We start from the raw sequence: 20,446 nt of genomic DNA, 5'->3' as shown, positions 1-20,446 counted from the left end.
GACCTGGGTTCTATCCCCCTTATTCCATCTGTAGGGGGATACTTCACAATTGATGAAGCAGATCTACAGGTATCTATCTCTCTCTATTTCCCCTTTCCTCTCAGCTTCTCTCTTTCATGTAAAATAAAACAAAACAAAAAAAAAGGAAAACCAAAACCAAATAAAAAGGAAACTTCTTTTTAAAAATTTTTAAAAAATATTTATTTATTTTCCCTTTTGTTGCCCTTGTTGTTTAACATTGTTGTGGTTATTAATGTCGTTGTTGTTGGATAGGACAGAGAGAAATGGAGAGAGGAGGGGAAGACAGAGAGGGGGAGAAAAAGACAGACACCTGCAGACCTGCTTCACTGCCTGTGAAGCGACTCCCCTGCAGGTGGGGAGCCGGGGTCAAACTGGAATCCTTACACAGGTCCTGGAGATTTGTGCCACATGCACTTAACTCGCTGCGCTACCGCCCTACTCCCCAAAAGGAAACTTCTTTTTTTTTTTTTTAAATTTTTTATTTAAGAAAGGATTAGTGAACAAAAGCATAAGGTAGGAGGGGTACAACTCCACACAATTCCCACCACCCGATCCCCATAACCCACTCACTCCCATGGTAGCTTTCCCATTCTCTATCCCTCTGGGAGCATGGACCCAGGGTCGTTGAGGGTTGCAGAAGGTAGAAGGTCTGGCTTCTGTAGTTGCTTCCCCGCTGAACATGGGCGTTGACTGGTCGGTCCATACCCCCAGTCTGCCTCTCTCTTTCCCTAGTAGGGTGTGTCTCTGGGGAAGCTGAGCTCCAGGACACATTGGTGGGGTCTTCAATCCAGGGAAGCCTAGCCAGCATCCTGGTGGCATCTGGAACCTGGTGATTGAAAAGAGAGTTAACATATGAAGCCAAACAATTTGTTGAGCAATCATGGATCCCAAGCTTGGAAAAGTGGAGAGGAAGTGTTAGGGAGGTACTCACTGCAAACTCTAGTGTAATCCTGCTTTCAGGTATATATTTTGCAGTAGTTTATGGATACGTGTGCACATAAGCTCTCTCTCACAGAAACTGGTGTATATCTAGGTTATGGGACTTTGTTAGAAAGTGAACTACCTGAGATGAAATTAGAGTGTACTATTAAAGGAAAGGTCTCACCCGAGTAATGAAGCTGAAGGGTTGTCATTCCACACGTGAAGTCTCTGGATACAGTCTGAGGTGAAGCATGTTGAGATGGCAATCGTTGCTTTGGTTAGGTTGTGATCGGCGGATGCAATATTATTTGGTTTGGATTGGGAGATGTATACGGGAAAGTGGGCCCTATCCAAGGGTTCCAGGACTGGGGGAAGTAGGGGCTCTATAGTGAAGATGTGAGGTTCCTGCTGTCTTAGGGTTCAAAAAGACAATCAATAGTTAATATTATCATCACATTATTTGTTAATTGGGTTAACTTTGAAAAGTCCCTTTGTTATGGTTTGCTGTACAGTACCCAGTATCTTGTATATAGCTGTGCTATTGGAAGCTTCTAATCTACTTGGTCTAGGCTTTTGAGAGAGTCTGTATATCAAATACATAGCCTATATATTAAAAAGATTCAGTTTGTGTTTTGAGAAACTTTGAGACATACAATTGATTTCCCCCTCTCATATTAATTAACTACTGATTTATATGTCTACATTTTGCTAGGAGTGTACATAAACACCATTCCCACCACCAAAGGACTGTGACCCATCCCTCCCGCCCACTCCCACCCCCCACTGGCCCAGGAAGCTACATGTCTACCCCTCACCACTGGGTTTTTACTTTGGTGCCCTAAAAAGGAAACTTCTTAATGTTATAACTTAAAAAATAAATTTTTAACTTAAATCAAGGTGAAAAAGTGTGTTTTAAAGATCTTCGTCACTTGAAATTAAAGGCTATCACAGTATATTAATGTGAGATAATTGTATAGTTTGATTAAAAAGGTAAATGTATACTCAAACTCATACATCATTATTGGAAGGATTAAAATAAACAATCTCTCAATCCAGTGGTCATGGTTGAAAAAGTTTTTCAAGGACTTTTTTCTTCTCTTTTTTTTGTGGCACAGGTAAAAGGATTGAGAAGGAAGAGGAGGAAGAAGAGGAAGCCCTTCCTTTAGATATGATGGATGAAGATGACTTGCAGTTAATGGAGGAATTAGGACAAAGAGCATCTTTTCTAACAAGAGATCTTTCTTCTAGGTAATTGTTGATTTAAACTATAATTTACATCTTATAGTTATGCAAATTTAAAAAAATTTAATTTTTTTATTAGGTAGTATTGGTTCACATCACTATAAATGCTGTAGGAGTACAGGCTCATACCTCTTCCATGTTCAGCATGTTTTAATTTTAATTTTTTATTTAAAAATTAATTAATTAATTAATTAATTAATTTTTAACCAGAGCACTGCTCAGCTCTGGCTTATGGTGGTGCGGGGGATTGAACCTGGGTCTTGATGGAGCCTCAGCCATGAGAGTCTGTTTGCATAACTATTATGCTATCTACCCCTGCCCTTGTTTTTTCTTGTTTTGTAATTTCTCTCTTGGGGGATTAATGTTTTACATTTGACAGTGAATACAATAGTTTGTACATGCATAACATTTCTCAGGTTTCCACATAACAATACAACCCCCACTAGGTCTTCTGTCATCATTTTTGGACCTGTACTCTCCCTCCCATCAACCCCAGAGTCTTTTACTTTGGTGTAATACACCAAATTTTTGTTGTTGTTGTTGTTGTTGTTGGTAAATGCAATGTTTACAAAGTGTAAATCCCATCTGGTTTGCTTTCTTTTTTAAAAAAAAAATTTGTTTATTTATTATTGGATAGAGAGAGAGAAATTGGGAAGGGAGGGGGAGATAGACACCTGTAGCCCTGCTTCACCACTCGTGAAACTTTTCCCCTACAAGTGGGTACAAGCAGTTTGAAGCCGGGTTCCTGCAGATTGTACTGTGTGTGCTAAAACATGTGTGTCACCCTTGCTTTCTAAAGAAAGGAAGTTCTTAGAATAGTTTGGTTTTATTTATTGGATTGTCAGAAAAGTCATGGCAATTTTTTTTTGAAAGCAGTTTTTTTAAAAATTATATTTTAATTTATTTTTGGATAGAGACAGAAATTGTAAAGGGAGTAGGGGGTAGAGAGGGAAAGAGACACAGAGATACCTGCAGCCCTGCTTCCTATGTTTATTCTGTTTGTTGCTGTTTGAATTCCCCTTCCTTCCTTCATTCATTCCTCCCTCCCTCCCTCCCTTCCTCTCTTTCTTTCTTTCTTTCTTTCTTTCTTTCTTTCTTTCTTTCTTTCTTTCTTTCTTTCTTCCCTTTTGTTGCCCTTATTGTTTTATTGTTGTAGTTATTATTGTTGTTGGATAGGACAGAGAGAAATGGAGAGAGGAGAGGAAGATAGAGGGGGGAGAGAAAGATAGACACCTGTAGACATGCTTCACCGATTGTGAAGGGACTCCCATACAGGTGGGTAGTTGGGGCTTGAACCGGGATCCTTACTCTGGTCCTTGCCTTTGTGTCATGTGCGCTTAACCTGCTGCGCTACTGCCCGACTCTCAGAATTCCCATTTCTATTCTACCGCACATTACCTCTTTTCCTGTAGGACTCCTTTCAGTAATTCTTGCAAGACTGGTTGTTAGTGATGAATTCCTTTAGTTTCTTTATTTTATTTTATTTTATTTTATTTTATTTTATTTCATTTTATTATATTTATTTCTTACTAAATAGAGACAGTGAAATTGAGAGGGGAGGGGAGATAGAGAGGGAAAGAGACAGAGAGACACCCACAGCTTTGCTTCACCACTTACGAAGTTTCCCCCCTGCAGATGGGAAACAGGGGCTTGAACCCAGGTCCTTGCACACAGTAATGTGTGCCACTGCCTGGCCTCAAATTCCTTTACTTTCTTTCTTTTTTTTTTCTTCTTTCTTTACTGGGGAATTAATGTTTTACATTCAACAGTAAATACAATAGTTTGTACATGCATAACATTCCCCAGTTTCCCATTTAACAATACAACCCCCACTATGTCATTTATCATCCTTCATGGACCTGTATTCTCCCCACCCACCCACCCCAGAGTCTTTTACTTTGGTGCGATATGCCAATTCCATTTCAGGTTCCATTTTCATTTCTTTTTTTTTTTTTAAATTTATTTCTTTATTGGAGAATTAATGTTTTACATTCAATAGTAAATACAATAGTTTGTACATGCATAACATTCCCCAGTTTCCCATCTAACAATACAACCCCCACTATGTCATTTATCATCCTTCATGGACCTGTTATTCTCCCCACCCACCCCAGAGTCTTTTACTTGGGTGCTATATGCCAATTACATTTCAGGTTCTACTTGTGTTTTTGTTTCTGATCTTGTTTTTCAACTTCGGCCTGAGAGTGAGATCATCCCATATTCATCCTTCTGTTTCTGACTTAGTTCACATAACATGAATTTTTCAAGGTCCATCCAAGATCGGCTGAAAACGGTGAAGTCACCATTTTTTACAGCTGAGTAGTATTCCATTGTGTATATAGACCACAACTTGCTCAGCCACTCATCTGTTGTTGGACACCTGGGTTGCTTCCAGGTTTTGGCTATTACAAATTGTGCTGCCAAGAACATATGTGTACACAGACCTTTTTGGATGGATGTGTTGAGTTCCCTATGATATATCCCCAGGAGAGGAATTGCAGGGTCATAGAGTAGGTCCATTTCTAGCCTTCTGAGAGTTCTCCAGACTGTTCTCCACAGAGGTTGGACCAATGTACATTCCCACCAGCAGTGCAGGAGGGTTCCTTTGACCCCACACCCTCTCCAGCATTTGCTGCTGTTACCTTTTCTGATGTATGACATTCTCACAGGAGTGCAGTGGTATCTCATTGTTGTCTTTATTTGCATTTCTCTGACAATCAGAGACTTGGAGCGTTTTTTCATGTGTTTCTCAGCCTTTTGGATCTCTTCTGTGGTGAATATTCTGTCCAAAATTTCCTTTACTTTCTATATGTTTAGGAAGCTTTTGCTTTCTCCTTCATACTTAAAGGGTAGTTTGGCAGGATAGTGGTTGATGATTTCTATCTTTTTTTTTCTTTTTTAATATTAATTAATTAATTAATTTCCCCTTTTGTTGCCCTTTTTTAAAAATTTCTTTATTGGGGAGTTAATGTTTTACATTCAACAGTAAATACGATAGTTTGTACATGCATAACATTCCCCAGTTTCCCATGTAACAATACAACCCCCACTATGTCCTCTATCATCCTTCATGGACTTGTATTCTCCCCACCCAACCGTCCCAGAGTCTTTTATTTTGGTGCGAATTTTTATCTTTTAATAGTGTAAAAATATCATTTCCTTCCCATGAATTGTTCCTCTTCTTCCTTCTCAATCCTTTTACCTGTCCCACAAAAAAAAAAAAAAAAAAGAAAAGCTCATTGAAAAGCTTTTTCAAGGGTGATCATTGGATTGAAAGGAAGTTTTTTTTTTTAATTTTAAACCTTCCAATTATATATATATATATGAGTTTGAGTATACATTTACCTTCTTTTGTGCTGAGAAATCTGTTGAGAGTCTGATGGTTTTGCCTCTGTTTGCTTCTTCCTCTCCTTTGAAGCCTGCAATATTTTTTTCATTGTCCTTACTTTTGGGAATGTCTTTTTTTAAAAAAATATTTTATTTATTTATGAGAAAGATAGGAGGAGAGAGAAAGAACCAGACATCACTCTGGCACATGTGCTGCTGGGTATCAAACTCGGGACCTCATGCGTGAGAGTCCAAAGCTTTACCACTGCGCCACTTCCCGGACCACTGGAAATGTCTTTTATTATTTTTTTCTCCTTTATTGGGGGATTAATGGTCTACAGTCAACAGTAAAATACAGTAGTTTGTACATGTGTAACATTTCTCACTTTTCCACATCAACATTTCAACCCCGTCTAGGTCCTACTCTGCCATCATGTTCCAGGACCTGAAGCCTTCCCCCAGCCCAGAGTCTTTTACTTTGGTGCAACACACCAACTCCAGTCCAAGTTCTGCTTGGTGTTTTCCCTTCTGCCTTTATTTTTCAACTTCTGTCTATGAGTGAGGTCATCCCATATTCCTCCTTCTCTTTCTGAGTTACTTATTTTTTTCTTTTGAGTCTAAATAATGAAGTAGAATGAATAGAAGAATGCTTTTCTCTGAAGAATTAACACAACAGTTCTAAATTTGTTTTTAAGGTGTTTATTTTATTCTTTATTTTTTTCAATGTCTTTATTTTTGGATAGACACAGCCAGAAATTGAGAGGAAGGAGGAGATAGAGAGGAAGAGTAAAAGAGCGATACCTCTTCACCTGCTTTACCACTTGTGAAGCTTCCCCCCTGCAGGTGGGGGACAGGGGGCTTGAATCCTATTCCTTTCACATTGTAACATGTGTATTCAACCAGGTGCACCACCATCCTGCTTCCACTTCTGAATTCTTTATGGTGATGATTTCTTCTCATGTTAGTGTTATTAGATAGGTATTATTTGTATTTACAGAGAGACTAACAATGCTTTCCTGCAATTCTTCTTCTAGCGTTTGTCCTTCTTCTGTAGCCAGTCAACAGCGTCAGGTTGAGCCTGATGTAAAGTTTCGAGACCTCCTTTGAATCTGGAGAGGTGGCAGTCGTTGACTATGTGGGTCATTGTCTGTAGCCGCAGGGGCAGTTCGGGTCGTCTCTGGCTCCCCAGCGATAGAACATAGCAGCGCACCGGCCATGGCCTGTTCGATAGCGATTGAGGAGGGCCCAATCCTAACGTGCTAGGTCAAAGCCGGGTTGACGCTTGCAGGTGTCTGTGATGAGGTGTTTGTTCTTTACCTCAGCTGACTGCCAACTCTGTTTCCAAGAGTCTGGAACAGAGAAGTTCAGTGTAGGCGTAGGGGACCAGATTGGGTGACGAGACGTCAAGCGTTGGACAGGGTGGGCGAAGATATCCGCGTATATTGGCAGGTCCGGTCAAGCGTAGACGTGGGAAATGAACTTAGATGATGCCGCATCCCGACGAATATCTGGCGGGGTGATGTTGCTAAGAACTGGCAGCCTGCAATCATAAATTTCCTGCAATCATAAATAGTGTATTTTGACTCTCAAGTCCATGCTATACTCTGAAGGTTTTTGAAAAGTTAATATAGTGGGCGCGCCAGGTGGTAGCGCAGCAGGTTAAGCGCAGGTGGCATGAAGCGCAAAGACCGGTGTAAGGATCCTTGTTGGAGCCCTCCCCACCTTCAGGGGAGTCACTTCACAAGTGATGAAGCAGGTCTGCAGGTGTCTATCTTTCTCTCCCCCTCTCTGACTTCACCTCCTCTCTCCATTTCTCTCTGTCCTATCCAACAACGACAACATCAATAACAATAGCAATAGTAACTGCAACAGCAATAAAAACATCAAGGCCAACAAAAAGGAAATAAATAAATATTTTTTAAAAAGGCAACAAAAGGGAATAAATAAATAAATATTTCAAAAAATAAAAAAAACAAGATAATGTAATATAGTGTGATCACACCGTTGACTATAGAATTCTTCAAAAAGAATGTACTGTAACACTTTAATCTTTATTTTGCACCTAAAGGAAAAAAAATCCAGCTGTACCCATACTTTAAGCTTTTGTAGTAGGACTTTCATATTTGGTGTTTATATGCTTATTCCTTGAGTTTCTTCTATATGCTTTCTTGATCTAGGTGCTAATAATCTTTGTGTTTAATGAAGATTTGACTTTTTTTTTCTTTTAAAATGATAAATCCCTGGGTTCCTTTTTAAGTATATTAAAGCTGAAAATACTTGTTTCCACAGTGAACCTGTTCACGCCAAGAAACGAAAACATGAGCATGTTATAGATAAATATGAAAAAATACCCAGAACTCTGCAGACTGCACCAGAGAAAGAACTGATTCACTTGCTTCCTATCAAAGATAAAAGTGGTATAATCCCACAGACAAGGGAGAAGCCAGGTGAATTTATCATGTGTCTTAATTAAAATCTCCAATTGTACTAGTTGAACTTTTTCATTCACAATTAAATTTTACTATGTATGAGTTTACTCATAAAGTACTTATAGTTAGTCATATAGCAAGCATGATAACTTTGACTAGAAATATGGACAATAATTTAAGGTACCTGTTGTACTGTGAATGTATTGGAAGCTACAAAAGTTCTGATGGTTTTCTTTTCCAAGTATTTCACCAGATTCTACTGTTTATAGAATTAGAATATACTAATCACCCATCACTAGCCTTCCTTGCTTGTATCTATTTTCTTATAAAATAGCTTGTAGAAAGTTCCAGAAATCAAGTAGTGAAGTTATGTGATTTATCAAAACATGTCCATAAACCTATCATTCAGCAAGAAAGAAGTACTGCCAACTCTTAAAAAGTTCCTTGCTGGTCCTTAGTCTTTATTTGTTCCTTCCTCACAGAAGTAACTACTCTGTTGAGTTTTATACTAGTTACTTCTACTTCACTGCTTTTTTTTTTTTTTTTTGTAGTGTTACCATTTACACATATCACATTTTTAATACATGTCTTTTCTATCTAGTTACTGAAAGTAACCAAGATGAAGAAAATCAAGAAGAGGCGGAACTTGAGGAAGGTAAAAATGCATTTTGATGACTACTAAATTGTTAGTTGAGAATTCCTTTCTCTGTCTTCCTCTCCTCCTTCTACTCCTTTTTTACATAGAAAATGGATTGCAGGGGCGTAGGGCGGTGGCACAGTGGGTTAAGCGCATGTTACGCAAAGCGCAGGGACCGGTGTAAGGATCCCGGTTTGAGCCCCCGGCTCCCCACCTGCAGGGGAGTCGCTTCACCGGTGGTGAAGCAGGTCTGCAGGTGTCTGTCTTTCTCTCCCCTTCTCTGTCTTCCCCTCCTCTCTCCATTTCTCTCTGTCCTATCCAACAACGAATTGCGTCAACAAGGGCAATAATAATAACCACAGCGAAGCTACAACAAGGGCAACTAAAGGGGGAAAAAAAATGGCCTCCAGGAGCGGTGGATTCATGGTGCAGGCACCGAGCCCAGCAATAACCCTGGAGGAGGAGAAAAAAAAAAAAAAGAAAATGGATTGCAGGGGTCTGGGCAGTAGCACAGTGGGTTAAGTGCACATGGCTCGAAGGGCAAGGACTGCTGGAACAATACCAGTTTGAGCTCCCGCTGCCCACCTGCTTTACGGGTGATGAGGCTGGTCTGCAGGTGTTTTATCTTTCTCTGCCCCTCTGTGTCTTCCCTTCCTCTCTCAGTTTCTCTCCTATCCTGCAGCAACAACAGCAATGGCAACAATAAAAACAATAACAAGGGCAACAAATAATGGCCTCCAGGAACTGTGGCTTTGTAGTGCAGGCACTGAGCCCCAGCGATAACCCTGGAGGTAAAAAAGAAAGAAAGAAAATAGATTGCAGGACTGGGGAGAGCATAATGATTATGTAAACACCTTTCATTCCTGAAGCTCTGAGGTCTCAGCTTCAGTCCATAAGCCAGAGCTGAGCAGTGCCCTGGTGTTTCTCTCTCTAAAATAAGAAAGTAAATAAATAAAAAAAGTAGAGTACAGTACTAAATGTGAACTGATTTTACATAAAATGTAAGTTTGCATACTTAAATATTGGTCATTTCAAAGTTAGTTGATTGCTTTTTTATTTCATATATATATTAAAAATTTTAATTATCTTTATTTATTTATTGGATAGAGACAGTGAGAAATCAAGAGGGAAGAGGGGTCACAGAGAGAGAGAGAGACACTGAGAAACACCTACAGCCCTGCTTCACCACTTGCAAAGCTTTCTCCCAGGGGCTTGAACTTGGGTCCTTGCACACTACACTATAATGTGTGTGCTCAACCAGATGTGCCACCACCCAGCCCCGATTGATTGCTTTCTTAGAATTTGAAAGTCTTACCTTGTATTTGATTTTAGTTGCCTTTTACTAAGAAAGATTTTTTTTTTTTTTCCTCCTCCAGGGTTATTGCTGGGCTTGGTGCCTGCACCATGAATCCACCGCTCCTGGAGGCCATTTTTTTCCCTCTTTTTGTTGCCCTTGTTGTAGCTTCGTTGTGGTTATTATTATTGCCCTTGTAGACGCAATTCGTTGTTGGATAGGACAGAGAGAAATGGAGAGAGGAGGGGAAGACAGAGGAGGAGAGAAAGATAGATACCTGCAGACCTGCTTCACCGCCTGTGAAGCGACTCCCCTGCAGGTGGGGAGCCGGGGGCTCGAACCGGGATCCTTACGCCGGTCCTTGCGCTTTGCGCCACATGTGCTTAACCCACTGCGCCACCGCCCGAACCCCACTAAGAAAGATTTTATGCAGGTATGTTTGTAATGCCTAGGTATGCTTGAAGAATCTTATATAAACACGTGTATTATTTTGTGTTCATTTCAATTGTAAGTGAAGGACCTACAAATAAATTGTTGACTTTTTAAATTTCAGTTACAAAAATGATTTAGTTGTATGAAAACATCTTGGTTCTTTTTGGAGCAATTAAACTTTATATATGCTTGTTTTAGATACTTGCTTGTGGATTCCTTTAACATTTTTTTTTTGTTATCTTTTATTTATTGATTGGATAGATACGGCCAGAAATTAAGAGGGAAGGGAGGCATAGAGAGGGTGAGAGACAGAGCAGCCCTGCTTCACCACTTGTGAAGCTTTCCCTCAGCAGGTGAGGACTGGGGGCTTGAACCTAGGTCCTTGTGTATTGTAACGTGCGCTCAAACAGGTGCGCCACCACCACCCCCCTTTTTAAACCAGCACTGTTCAGCTCTGGCTTATATTGGGCCAGGGACTTGAACCTAGGTCTTTGGAGCCTCAGGCATGAGAGTCTGTTTGCATAACCATTATGCTATCTACCCTCTGCCCATGATTCCTAATAGCTAGAACAATTTTAGTAAAAATTGAAGTGAAAGAACATTTCATTGTTTGAAACTGTATTGACATTTGGGCTAGAATAAGCTGATTAAATTTCATTGAGAAAACTTCATTTATAGAGTATAGATGAGATTTACTATTAACTATATGTTCATTATTAACTATTTTCATTCAGCATATATTCAGTATAGTGTATGCTGCTTCTTTTTAATCTATTTTTAATTTTATAATTATTAAATATATATATGTATATATATATATTTTGGCCTCCAGGGTTGTCGTTGGGGTTTGGTGCCTGTACCATGAATCCACTGCTCCTGGAGGCTTTTTTTTTTTTTTTTCCATTTGTTGTCCTTGTTTTATCATTGTTATTGTTGTGGTGGTTATTATTATTGTTGTCATTGATGATGTTGTTGTTGGACAGGACAAAGAAATGGAGAGAGGATGGGAAGATAGAGAGGGGGAGAGAAACACCTGTAGACCTGCTTTACCACTTGTAAAGCGACCCCCTCTGCAGGTGGGGAGCCGGGGGCTTGAACCAGGTTCCTTATGTCTGTCCTTGTGCTTCCGCGCCACGTGCGCTGAACCCACTGTGCTACTGCCCGACCCCCTAAATATATTCTTAAAGTGGGTATATTTTGTATAGTTCACTATACTTTATAATGCTGAAAATAAGTGAGATTGTTCCATCCTTTGACAAAAATTAAATTATATTGACATTTTCCTTAACTAATATGAATTATTTTAAGTCTGTTGTATAGCTAGGATATGAATGCTAAGTCAGAGTTCTGGATTTTCAAGTCTGTATCTGTAAGATATTTGAATTTCAGTGATTTATTTTCTCTTTGATTCAACTTCTTTTTTTTTTTTTTTAACCAGAGCACTGATCAGCTCTGGCTGATGGTGGTCCGGGGATTGAACCTGGAACTTTGGAGCCTCAGACATGAGAGTCTTTGCAAAGCCATTATGCTATCTACCACCGCCCTCTTTGCTTCAACTTCTTTATCTACAATTTGGAACTAATGATAGGCTCTGTTTAATGATTTATTTTTACTTTATTTGTTTTTATTTTTCTTTTCTTTCTTTTTTTTAATATTTATTCCCCTTTGTTGCCTTTATTTTATTGTTACAGTTATTGATGTTGTTGTTGGGTAGGACAGAGAGAAATGGAGAGAGGAGGGGAAGACAGAGAGGGAAGAGAAAGACACTTGCAGACCTGCTTCACCGCTTGTGAAGCAACTTTTCTGCAGGTGGGGAGCCGGGGCTCGAACTGGGATCCTTATGCCAGTCCTTGCACATTGTGCCACCTGTGCTTAACCTGCTGTGCTACCACCCAACTCCCTCTTTTTTTTTTTACCAGAGCATTGACCAACTCTGGCTTAGGTTATAGTGGTGCAGGAGATTGAACCTGGGACTTGGGAGCCTCAGGCATGACAGTCTGTTTGCATAACCATTATGCTGTTTACTTCCTATTTTTATTTTTTAAATTTTTATTCATTTTCAAACTTTAAAAATATTTATTTATTTATTTTCCCTTTTGTTGCCCTTGTTGGTTTTTTTATTGTTGTAGTTATTATTATTGTTGTTACTGATATCGTCGTTGTTGGATAGGACAGAGAGAAATGGAGAGAGGAGGGGAAGACAGAGGGGGAGAGAAAGATAGACACCTGCAGACCTGCTTCACCACTTGTGAAGCAACTCTCCTGCAGGTGGGGAGCTGGGGGCTTGAACAGGGATCCTTACGCTGGTCCTTGCACTTTGTGTCACCTGTGCTTAACCTGCTGCACTACTGCCCAACTCCCTTGTTTTTATTTTTCTTGTTGCTACCAGGATTTTTATTGGGTTTGGTGCGTATACTACAGATCCACTGCTCCCAGCAGTTAGTTTTTTCCTTTTGTTCCTCTTTTTTCTTTTTCTCCTTTCCTCTTTCCCTTCCTTCTGTCCTTCCATTCATAGAGAAAGACAGAAATTGAAAGGGAAGGTGGGTGGTCTGGGAGGTGGCGCAATGGTTAAACCATTGATAAAGCTTGAGGTCTTGAGTTTGATCCCTGGCAGCACATGTACCAGAGTGATATTATTTCTCTCTCTCCTTTTGTCTTTCTCGTAAATAAATAAAATCTTTAAAAAAAAAAGAAAAAAAGAAGAAAGGGAAGGTGGGATAGAAAGGAAGAGAGAAGAAGACACTGGCAGCGCTGCTTCACAACTTGTGAAAACTTGCCCCTCCATGTGGGGACTGGGGGCTTGAACCAAGTCCTTGTTCTTGACTCCTATGGTTTCTGAGAAGATATGTTTTGATTCGTAACAGTAAAGTATTAGTAACTATAGTAAAGTATTAGTAATTGTAAACTGTTACTAGTACTATTGTGAGAAAAATCCTAAATTAGGTTCTTAAATATTTGTGAGTAAAGTAATGTTTAAGAAGGAAAACTTCATTTATTTTAGAGACCATTGAAGAGCCCATTCGTGAGCTGACACTAGAAGAACATTTAATTGAGAGAAAGAGAAAATTACAGGAGAAGAAAATGCACATTGCAGCTTTGGCATCCGCCATATTATCAGATCCAGAAGGCAATGTGAGTAGCATTCCTCTCATTTGTTTTTTCATATTAGATAAGTTTTTTTAAAGTATATGTTAAGATTCTCTTACTTATTCTAAGCAAGCATAAGAAGGTTAGTGTTAATAAAACATAGGAACTGAGTGTAGAGAGAAATTCAAACTGATTCTATGCCTGAATATAGTTTCTTCTGTGATCTTAGGGTTACCTAAGCTCTCTAAGTCTTACTTCCCTCATTTGTAAAAGAAGATGATGGACAAAATGTTACATCTCTGAAAGTTCTCAGTGCCAAAGGTAATTGTGCTAGGGAGGAGGATCTACTTGTGAATCTTGCTCATTTAAGAGTTTTTTCTGAGGAACATGGTACACAGAAGTAAGTGATAGTAGTTTAAGAATACTTCGAAGTATTCACATTTAAATTTTTTTTTTCACATTTTAAAATTTTTATTTATTTATAAAATGGAGCTATTGACAAGACCATAGGATAAGAGGGCTACAACTCCACACAGTTCCCGCCACCTGATCTCCATATCCCATCCCCTCCCCTTATAGCCTTCCCATTCTCTATCCCTCTGGGAGTATGGACCCAGGGTCGTTGTGGGATGCAGAAGGTGGAAGGTCTGGCTTCTGTAATTGCTTCCCCGCTGAACATGGGCTTTGACAGGTAGATCCATACTCCCAGCCTGTCTCTCTCTTTCCCTAGTGGGGTGGGGCTCTGGGGAAGCAGAGCTACAGGGCACATTGGTGGGGTTGTAAGCCCAGGGAAGTACAGTTGGCATCATGGTAGCATCTGGAACCTGGTGGCTGAAAAAGTTAAGATAGAAAGCAGAACAAATTGTTGACTATATATATATTTTTTAATCAGAGCATTGTTAAGCTTTGACTTATGGTGTGGGGGCTAGAACCTGGGACTTTGGATCCTCAGGCATGAGAGTCTATTTGCATAACCATTAAGCTATCTACCATCCACCGAGTATTCACATTTTAAGTGAAACAGACCAAAGGGTTATATTGAATTATCAGTGGATTATGGGTGTAGTGGTGAAGATGGTGATGATTTACACACACACACACACACACACACACACACACACACACTCACACTTCTTTTCCTCAAAGATCTGGGTTTTTTTCTTTTTTTAAATTTTTAAAAAGTATTTGTTTATTTTCCCTTTTGTTGTCCTTGTTGTTTTTTATTGTTGTTGTAGTTACTATTGTAGTTGTTATTGATTTCGTTGTTGGATAGGACAGTGAGAAATGGAGAGAGGAGGGGAAGACAGAGAGGGGGAGACAAAGATAAGACACCTGCAGACCTGCTTCACTGACTATGAAGCCACTTCCCTGCAGGTGGGGAGCCAGGGGCTCGAAACAGGATCATTATGCCTGTCCTTGCGATTTGCGCCACGTGTGCTTAACCCGCTGCGCTACTGCCCGACTCCTGGTTTTTTTTTTTTCCTAATGGAGAAAGACTGAGAGCGAGAAGGAGGGATGGAGGGAGGAGAGAGAGAGAGAGGGGAGAAAACCAGAGATTACTCTGGCACATGCATGCCAGTATTTGAGCTCAGGACCTTCTGCTTGTGAGTCTCATGGTCTAGCCAAAGCACTATCTCCTAGGCCGTGAAATTGGGGTTTACTCAAGACTTTTAAAAAAATTTTATTTATTTCCCCTTTTGTTGCCCTTGTTTTTTATTGTTGTTGTAGTTACTGTTGTAGTTATTGATGTCATTGTTGTTGAATAGGACAGAGAGAAATGGAGAAAGGAGGGGAAGACAGAGAGAAAGACATCTGCAGACCTGCTTCACCGTGTGTGAAGTGACTCTCCTGCTGGTGGGGAGCTGGGGGCTCGAGCCCGGATCCTTATGCTCTGTAATTGCTTCCCCTCTGAACATGGGCATTGACAGGTCGATCCAGACTCCCAGCCTGTCTGTCTCTTTCCCTAGTGGGGAAGGGCTCTGGGGAAACAGAGCTCCAAGGCACATTGGTGGGGTTGTCTATCCAGGGATTATTGAATGATAAAAGTACATTATTGGGAGTCGGGCTGTAGCGCAGCGGGTTAAGTGCAGGTGGCGCAAAGCACAAGGACCGGCATAAGGATCCCGGTTCGAACCCCGGCTCCCCACCTGCAGGGGAGTCGCTTCACAGGCGGTGAAGCAGGTCTGCAGGTGTCTGTCTTTCTCTCTTCCTCTCTGTCTTCCCCTCCTTTCTCCATTTCTCTCTGTCCTATCCAACAACAACAACAATAACTTCTTCTTCTTCTAGCGTTTGCCCTTCTTCCATAGCCAGTCAACAGCGTCAGGTTGAAAGCTGTCAGGAGCTGCTTGTTGCTGGCTTTGAAAGTGACTGGGATCCATGTGGATTCAGTCGGCTAGGAAGGATCGTCAGTTTCCCCAATGAATGGGTACTCACGGGATGCACCACGAGAAGGTCGATCCAGTGCATCCCACAATAATAACTACAACAGTAAAACAACAAGGGCAACAAAAGGGAATAAATAAATAAAATAAATATTTAAAAAAATGTACATTATTTACATTTATTGAACAATAAATTAAATTTATTTATATTTATAGAAAAAATTTCTCATGAGTACACTTAGATACTTACCTTTTTCTAATGAAATTCGGTAAGATCTGAAACAGAATTTGGACTATTTCTCATTTTTTAAAGACAAGTTTTTTTTAAAGCATTTTGTTTATTTTTGAGAGATGCAGAGAGAGAAAGACATAGAAAGAAACACCAGAGCACTGCTCAGCTCTGGCTTATGGTGTTGTGGGGGATTGAACCTGAGACTTTGGAGCCTCAAGTATGACGGTCTCTTTGCTATCTACCCCTGCCTCTGTTTCTTATTTGTATTGTCTTTAGTTACTATACCATGGAGAGAAAAGCTATTGATCTGAATTTATAGGTGAAAAAATGAGCCTTAAAAGGTTCAAATAAAAACTCTGTTTTAGCAGCCACTAGGCTGGAACCCATATCATTTAACTCTGGGACCTCCTTCATTTCATTCAAATTAAGATTAGCCAGTAAGTGGTAGCATAGTTGTCCTACTTAGTAGTGGGACAAGCATTGCTAACCACTTGAGCATTGAAGTAATACTACTTCACTTGTATGTATTACATCATAGATGACCCTTGGACTGTTCTTTTTTTAAAAAATATTTTTTACGGGAGTCAGACTGTAGCGCAGCGGGTTAAGCGCAGGTGGCACAAAGCACAAGGACCAGCTTAAGGATCCCGGTTTGAACCCCGGCTCCCCACCTGCAGGGGAGTCGCTTCACAGGCGGTGAAGCAGGTCTGCAGGTGTCTATCTTTCTCTCCTCTTCTCTGTCTTCCCCTCCTCTCTCCATTTCTCTCTGTCCTACCCAACAACGACAACAACAATAATAACTACAACAATAAAACAACAAGGGCAACAAAAAGGAATAAATAAATAAAATAAATATTTAAAAAATATTTTTTACTTACTATTGGATTTACTTATTTATTATTGGATTAATATTTTACTTATTTGCTTATTATTGGATAGAACAGAGAGAAAATGAGAGGGGAGGAGGAGATAAAGAGGGAGAGAGAGAGAAACACCTGCAGCTCTGCTTCAACACTCAGGAAGCTTTTTCTCTGCAGGTGAGGACCTTGAACCTGGGTCCTTGTACACTGCAATGTGCGCACTTAACCAAGTGCGCCACCACCTGGCTGTTTATAAATAACCTTTGTATGAGTTTTTTTTTTTAAATCATTTTTTTTTTAATTTTTAATTTTTTAATTTTATTTCTTTATTGACGAATTAATGTTTTACATTTCAACAGTAAATACAATAGTTTGTACATGCATAACATTCCCCAGTTTCCCATTTAACAATACAGCCCCCACTATGTCATTTATCATCCTTCATGGACCTGTATTCTCACCACCCACCCACCCCAGAGTCTTTTACTTGGGTGCAGTATGCCAATTACAGTTCAGGTTCTACTTGTGTTTTCGTTTCTCATCTTGTTTTTCAACTTCGGCCTGAGAGTGAGATCATCCCATATTCATCCTTTTGTTTCTGACTTATTTCACTCAACATGATTTTTTCAAGGTCCGTCCAAGATCAGCTGAAAACGGTGAAGTCACCATTTTTTACAGCTGAGTAGTATTCCATTGTGTATATAGACCACAACTTGCTCAGCCACTCATCTGTTGTTGGACACCTGGGTTGCTTCCAGGTTTTGGCTATTACAAATTGTGCTGCTAAGAACATATGTGTACACAGATCTTTTTGATGGATATGTTGGGTTCCTTAGGATATATCCCCAGGAGAGGAATGGCAGGGTCATAGGGTAGGTCCATTTCTAGCCTTCTGAGAGTTCTCCAGACTGTTCTCCACAGAGGTTGGACCAATGTACATTCCCACCAGCAGTGCAGGAGGGTTCCTTTGACCCCACACCCTCTCCAGCATTTGCTGCTGTTACCTTTTCTGATGTATGACATTCTCACAGGAGTGAAGTGATATCTCATTGTTGTCTTGATTTGCATTTCTCTGACAATCAGAGACTTGGAGCATTTTTTCATGTGTTTCTCAGCCTTTTGGATCTCTTCTGTGGTGAATATTCTGTCCAAGTCCTCCCCCCATTTTTGGATGGGGTTATTTGTTGTCTTGTTGTTGAGTTTGGCAAGCTCTTTATATATGTTTGTTATTAAACTCTTGTCTGATGTATGGCATGTAAAGATCTTCTCCCATTCTGTGAGGGGTCTCTTGGTTTGGGTAGTGGTTTCTTTTGCTGTGAAGAAGCTTTTTAATTTGATGTAGTCCCATAGGTTTATACTTGCCTTAGTCTTCTTTGTAATTGGATTCGTTTCATTGAAAATGTCTTTAAAATTTATGCAGAAAAGAGTTCTGCCAATATTTTCCTCTATGTATTTGATAGTTTGTGGTCTAACATCCAAGTCCTTGATCCACGTGGAATTTACTTTTGTATTCAGTGAAATACAGTGATTCAGTTTCATTCTTCTGCATGTTTCAACCCATTATTTCCAAAACCATTTGTTGAAGAAACTCTGCTTTCCCCATGTAATAGTCTGGGCCCCTTTGTCAAAGATTAGATGTCCATAGGTATGGGGCCTCATTTCTGGGCTCTCAGTTCTATTCCATTGGTCAGTGTGTCTATTCATGTTCCAGTACCAAGCAGTTTTGATGACAATGGCCCTATAATACAGTTTGCGATCTGGGAGTGTGATGCCTCCAGTTCTGTTCTTTTTTCTCAAGATTGTTTTGGCAGTTCTAGGTCTTTTCTGGTTCCAGATAAACATTTGTAGCATTTTTTCTATTCTCCTAAAAAATGTGCTTGGGATCTTGATGGGGATAGCATTAAATTTGTAGATGGCTCTGGGTAATATATTCATTTTGATGATGTTAATTCTTCCAACCCATGAACATGGAGTATCTTTCCACTTCTTTGTGTCTTTTTCAGTTTCTTTGAGTAGTGACTTATAATTTTCAGTATACAAGTCTTTCATTTCTTTGGTTAGGTTTACTCCTAGATATTTTATTATTTTTGTTGCTATAGTAAAAGGAATTGATTTCTGGATTTCAATTTCTTCTAACTTAGTGTTTGCATAGAGGAATGCCACTGATTTTTTAATGTTAATTTTGTAGCCTGACACCTTACTGTATTGCCTGATGATTTCTAAAAGCTTCTTGCTGGATTCCTTAGGTATTTCCATGTATACTATCATGTCATCTGTAAATAAGGAGAGTTTGACTTCTTCTCTTCCAATCTGTATCCCTTGAATTCCTTGCTCCTGCCTGATTGCTATGGCAAGAACTTCCAACACTATGTTGAATAGTAATGGTGATAGTGGGCAGCCCTGTCTAGTACCTGATCTTAGGGGAAATGCTTCCAGTTTTTCACCATTAAGTATGATGTTGTCTGTAGGTTTGCTATATATAGATTCCACTATCTTCAGGAATTTTCCATCTATTCCCATTTTTTGTAGTGTTTTGATAATAAAGGGGTGTTGTATTTTGTCAAAGGCTTTCTCTGCATCTATTGATATGACCATGTGGTTTTTGGTCTTGCTTTTGTTGATGTGGTGGATCACATTGATTGATTTACGTATATTAAACCAACCTTGCATGCCTGGGATAAACCCCACTTGGTCATGGTGAACAGTCTTTTTGATATACTGCTGTATCCGGTTGGCTAGAATTTTGTTCAGTAATTTAGCATCTATGTTCATCAGAGATATTGGTCTGTAGTTTTCTTTTTTGGTTGTGTCCTTGTCTGCTTTTGGTATCAGAGTGATGTTGGCTTCATAGAAGCTAGCAGGGAGTATTCCAGTGTCTTCAATCTTCTGGAAGACTTTTAAAAGTAGAGGTATTAGTTCTTATTTGAAGGTTTTGTAGAATTTATTTGTAAAACCATCTGGTCCAGGACTTTTATTTTTGGGGAGATTTTTGATAACTTTCAATTTCATTAGCTGTGATGGGGCTGTTCATGTTATCCACTTCCTCTTTACTTAGTTTTGGAAGTTGGTAGGTATCTAGGAAATGGTCCATTTCTTCCAGGTTCTCTAGCTTGGTGGCATATAGTTGTTCATAGAAGCCTCGCATGATATGTTGAATTTCTACATTGTCTGTTGTGATATCTCCTATTTCATTTACTATCCGATTTATTTGGGTCTTCTCCCTTTTTTGTTTTGTGAATCTGGCTAAAGGTTTGTCAATTTTGTTTACTCTTTCGAAGAACCAACATTTACTTTCGTTGATTTTTGTATGGTTTTCCTATTCTCAGTGTTATTTATTTCAGCCCTAACTTTAGTGATTTCTGTCCTTCTGGTTGCTTTAGGATTCCTTTGTTGTTCTAGGTCTTTAAGATGTGCAATCAGGCTGTTTATTTGTGCCTTTTCTTGTTTCCTAATGTGTGCTTGTATAGCTATGAACTTCCCTCTTAGGACTGCTTTAGCTGTGTCCCAAATATTTTGATAGCTTGTGTCTTCATTTTCATTGAAGTCGCGAAACATTTTGATTTCTTCTTTGATTTCCTCTTTG

General features: G+C 39.6%; 1 protein-coding gene and 1 long non-coding RNA gene across 2 annotated transcripts in view; both read left to right on the top strand.

Annotated features, from left to right (window-relative positions):
- LOC132538952 (uncharacterized) overlaps positions 1–20,446 on the top strand; it is a 310,731-nt gene that overhangs the window by 252,987 nt on the left and 37,298 nt on the right. The window lies entirely within an intron of this gene.
- NOC3L (NOC3 like DNA replication regulator) overlaps positions 1–20,446 on the top strand; it is a 60,554-nt gene that overhangs the window by 10,276 nt on the left and 29,832 nt on the right. The window contains exons 3-6 of the mRNA XM_060192235.1: positions 2,058–2,190; positions 7,801–7,958; positions 8,542–8,595; positions 13,305–13,435. Of these exons, the coding sequence (XP_060048218.1) occupies positions 2,058–2,190; positions 7,801–7,958; positions 8,542–8,595; positions 13,305–13,435 (476 nt within the window). The remainder of the gene's footprint in view (positions 1–2,057; positions 2,191–7,800; positions 7,959–8,541; positions 8,596–13,304; positions 13,436–20,446) is intronic.

The sequence above is a fragment of the Erinaceus europaeus genome, chromosome 1 (assembly GCF_950295315.1).
Source record: "Erinaceus europaeus chromosome 1, mEriEur2.1, whole genome shotgun sequence".
NCBI lineage: Eukaryota > Metazoa > Chordata > Mammalia > Eulipotyphla > Erinaceidae > Erinaceus > Erinaceus europaeus.
Note: the sequence above shows the minus strand (reverse complement) of the source record. Positions and strands in the feature narration are given on the sequence as shown.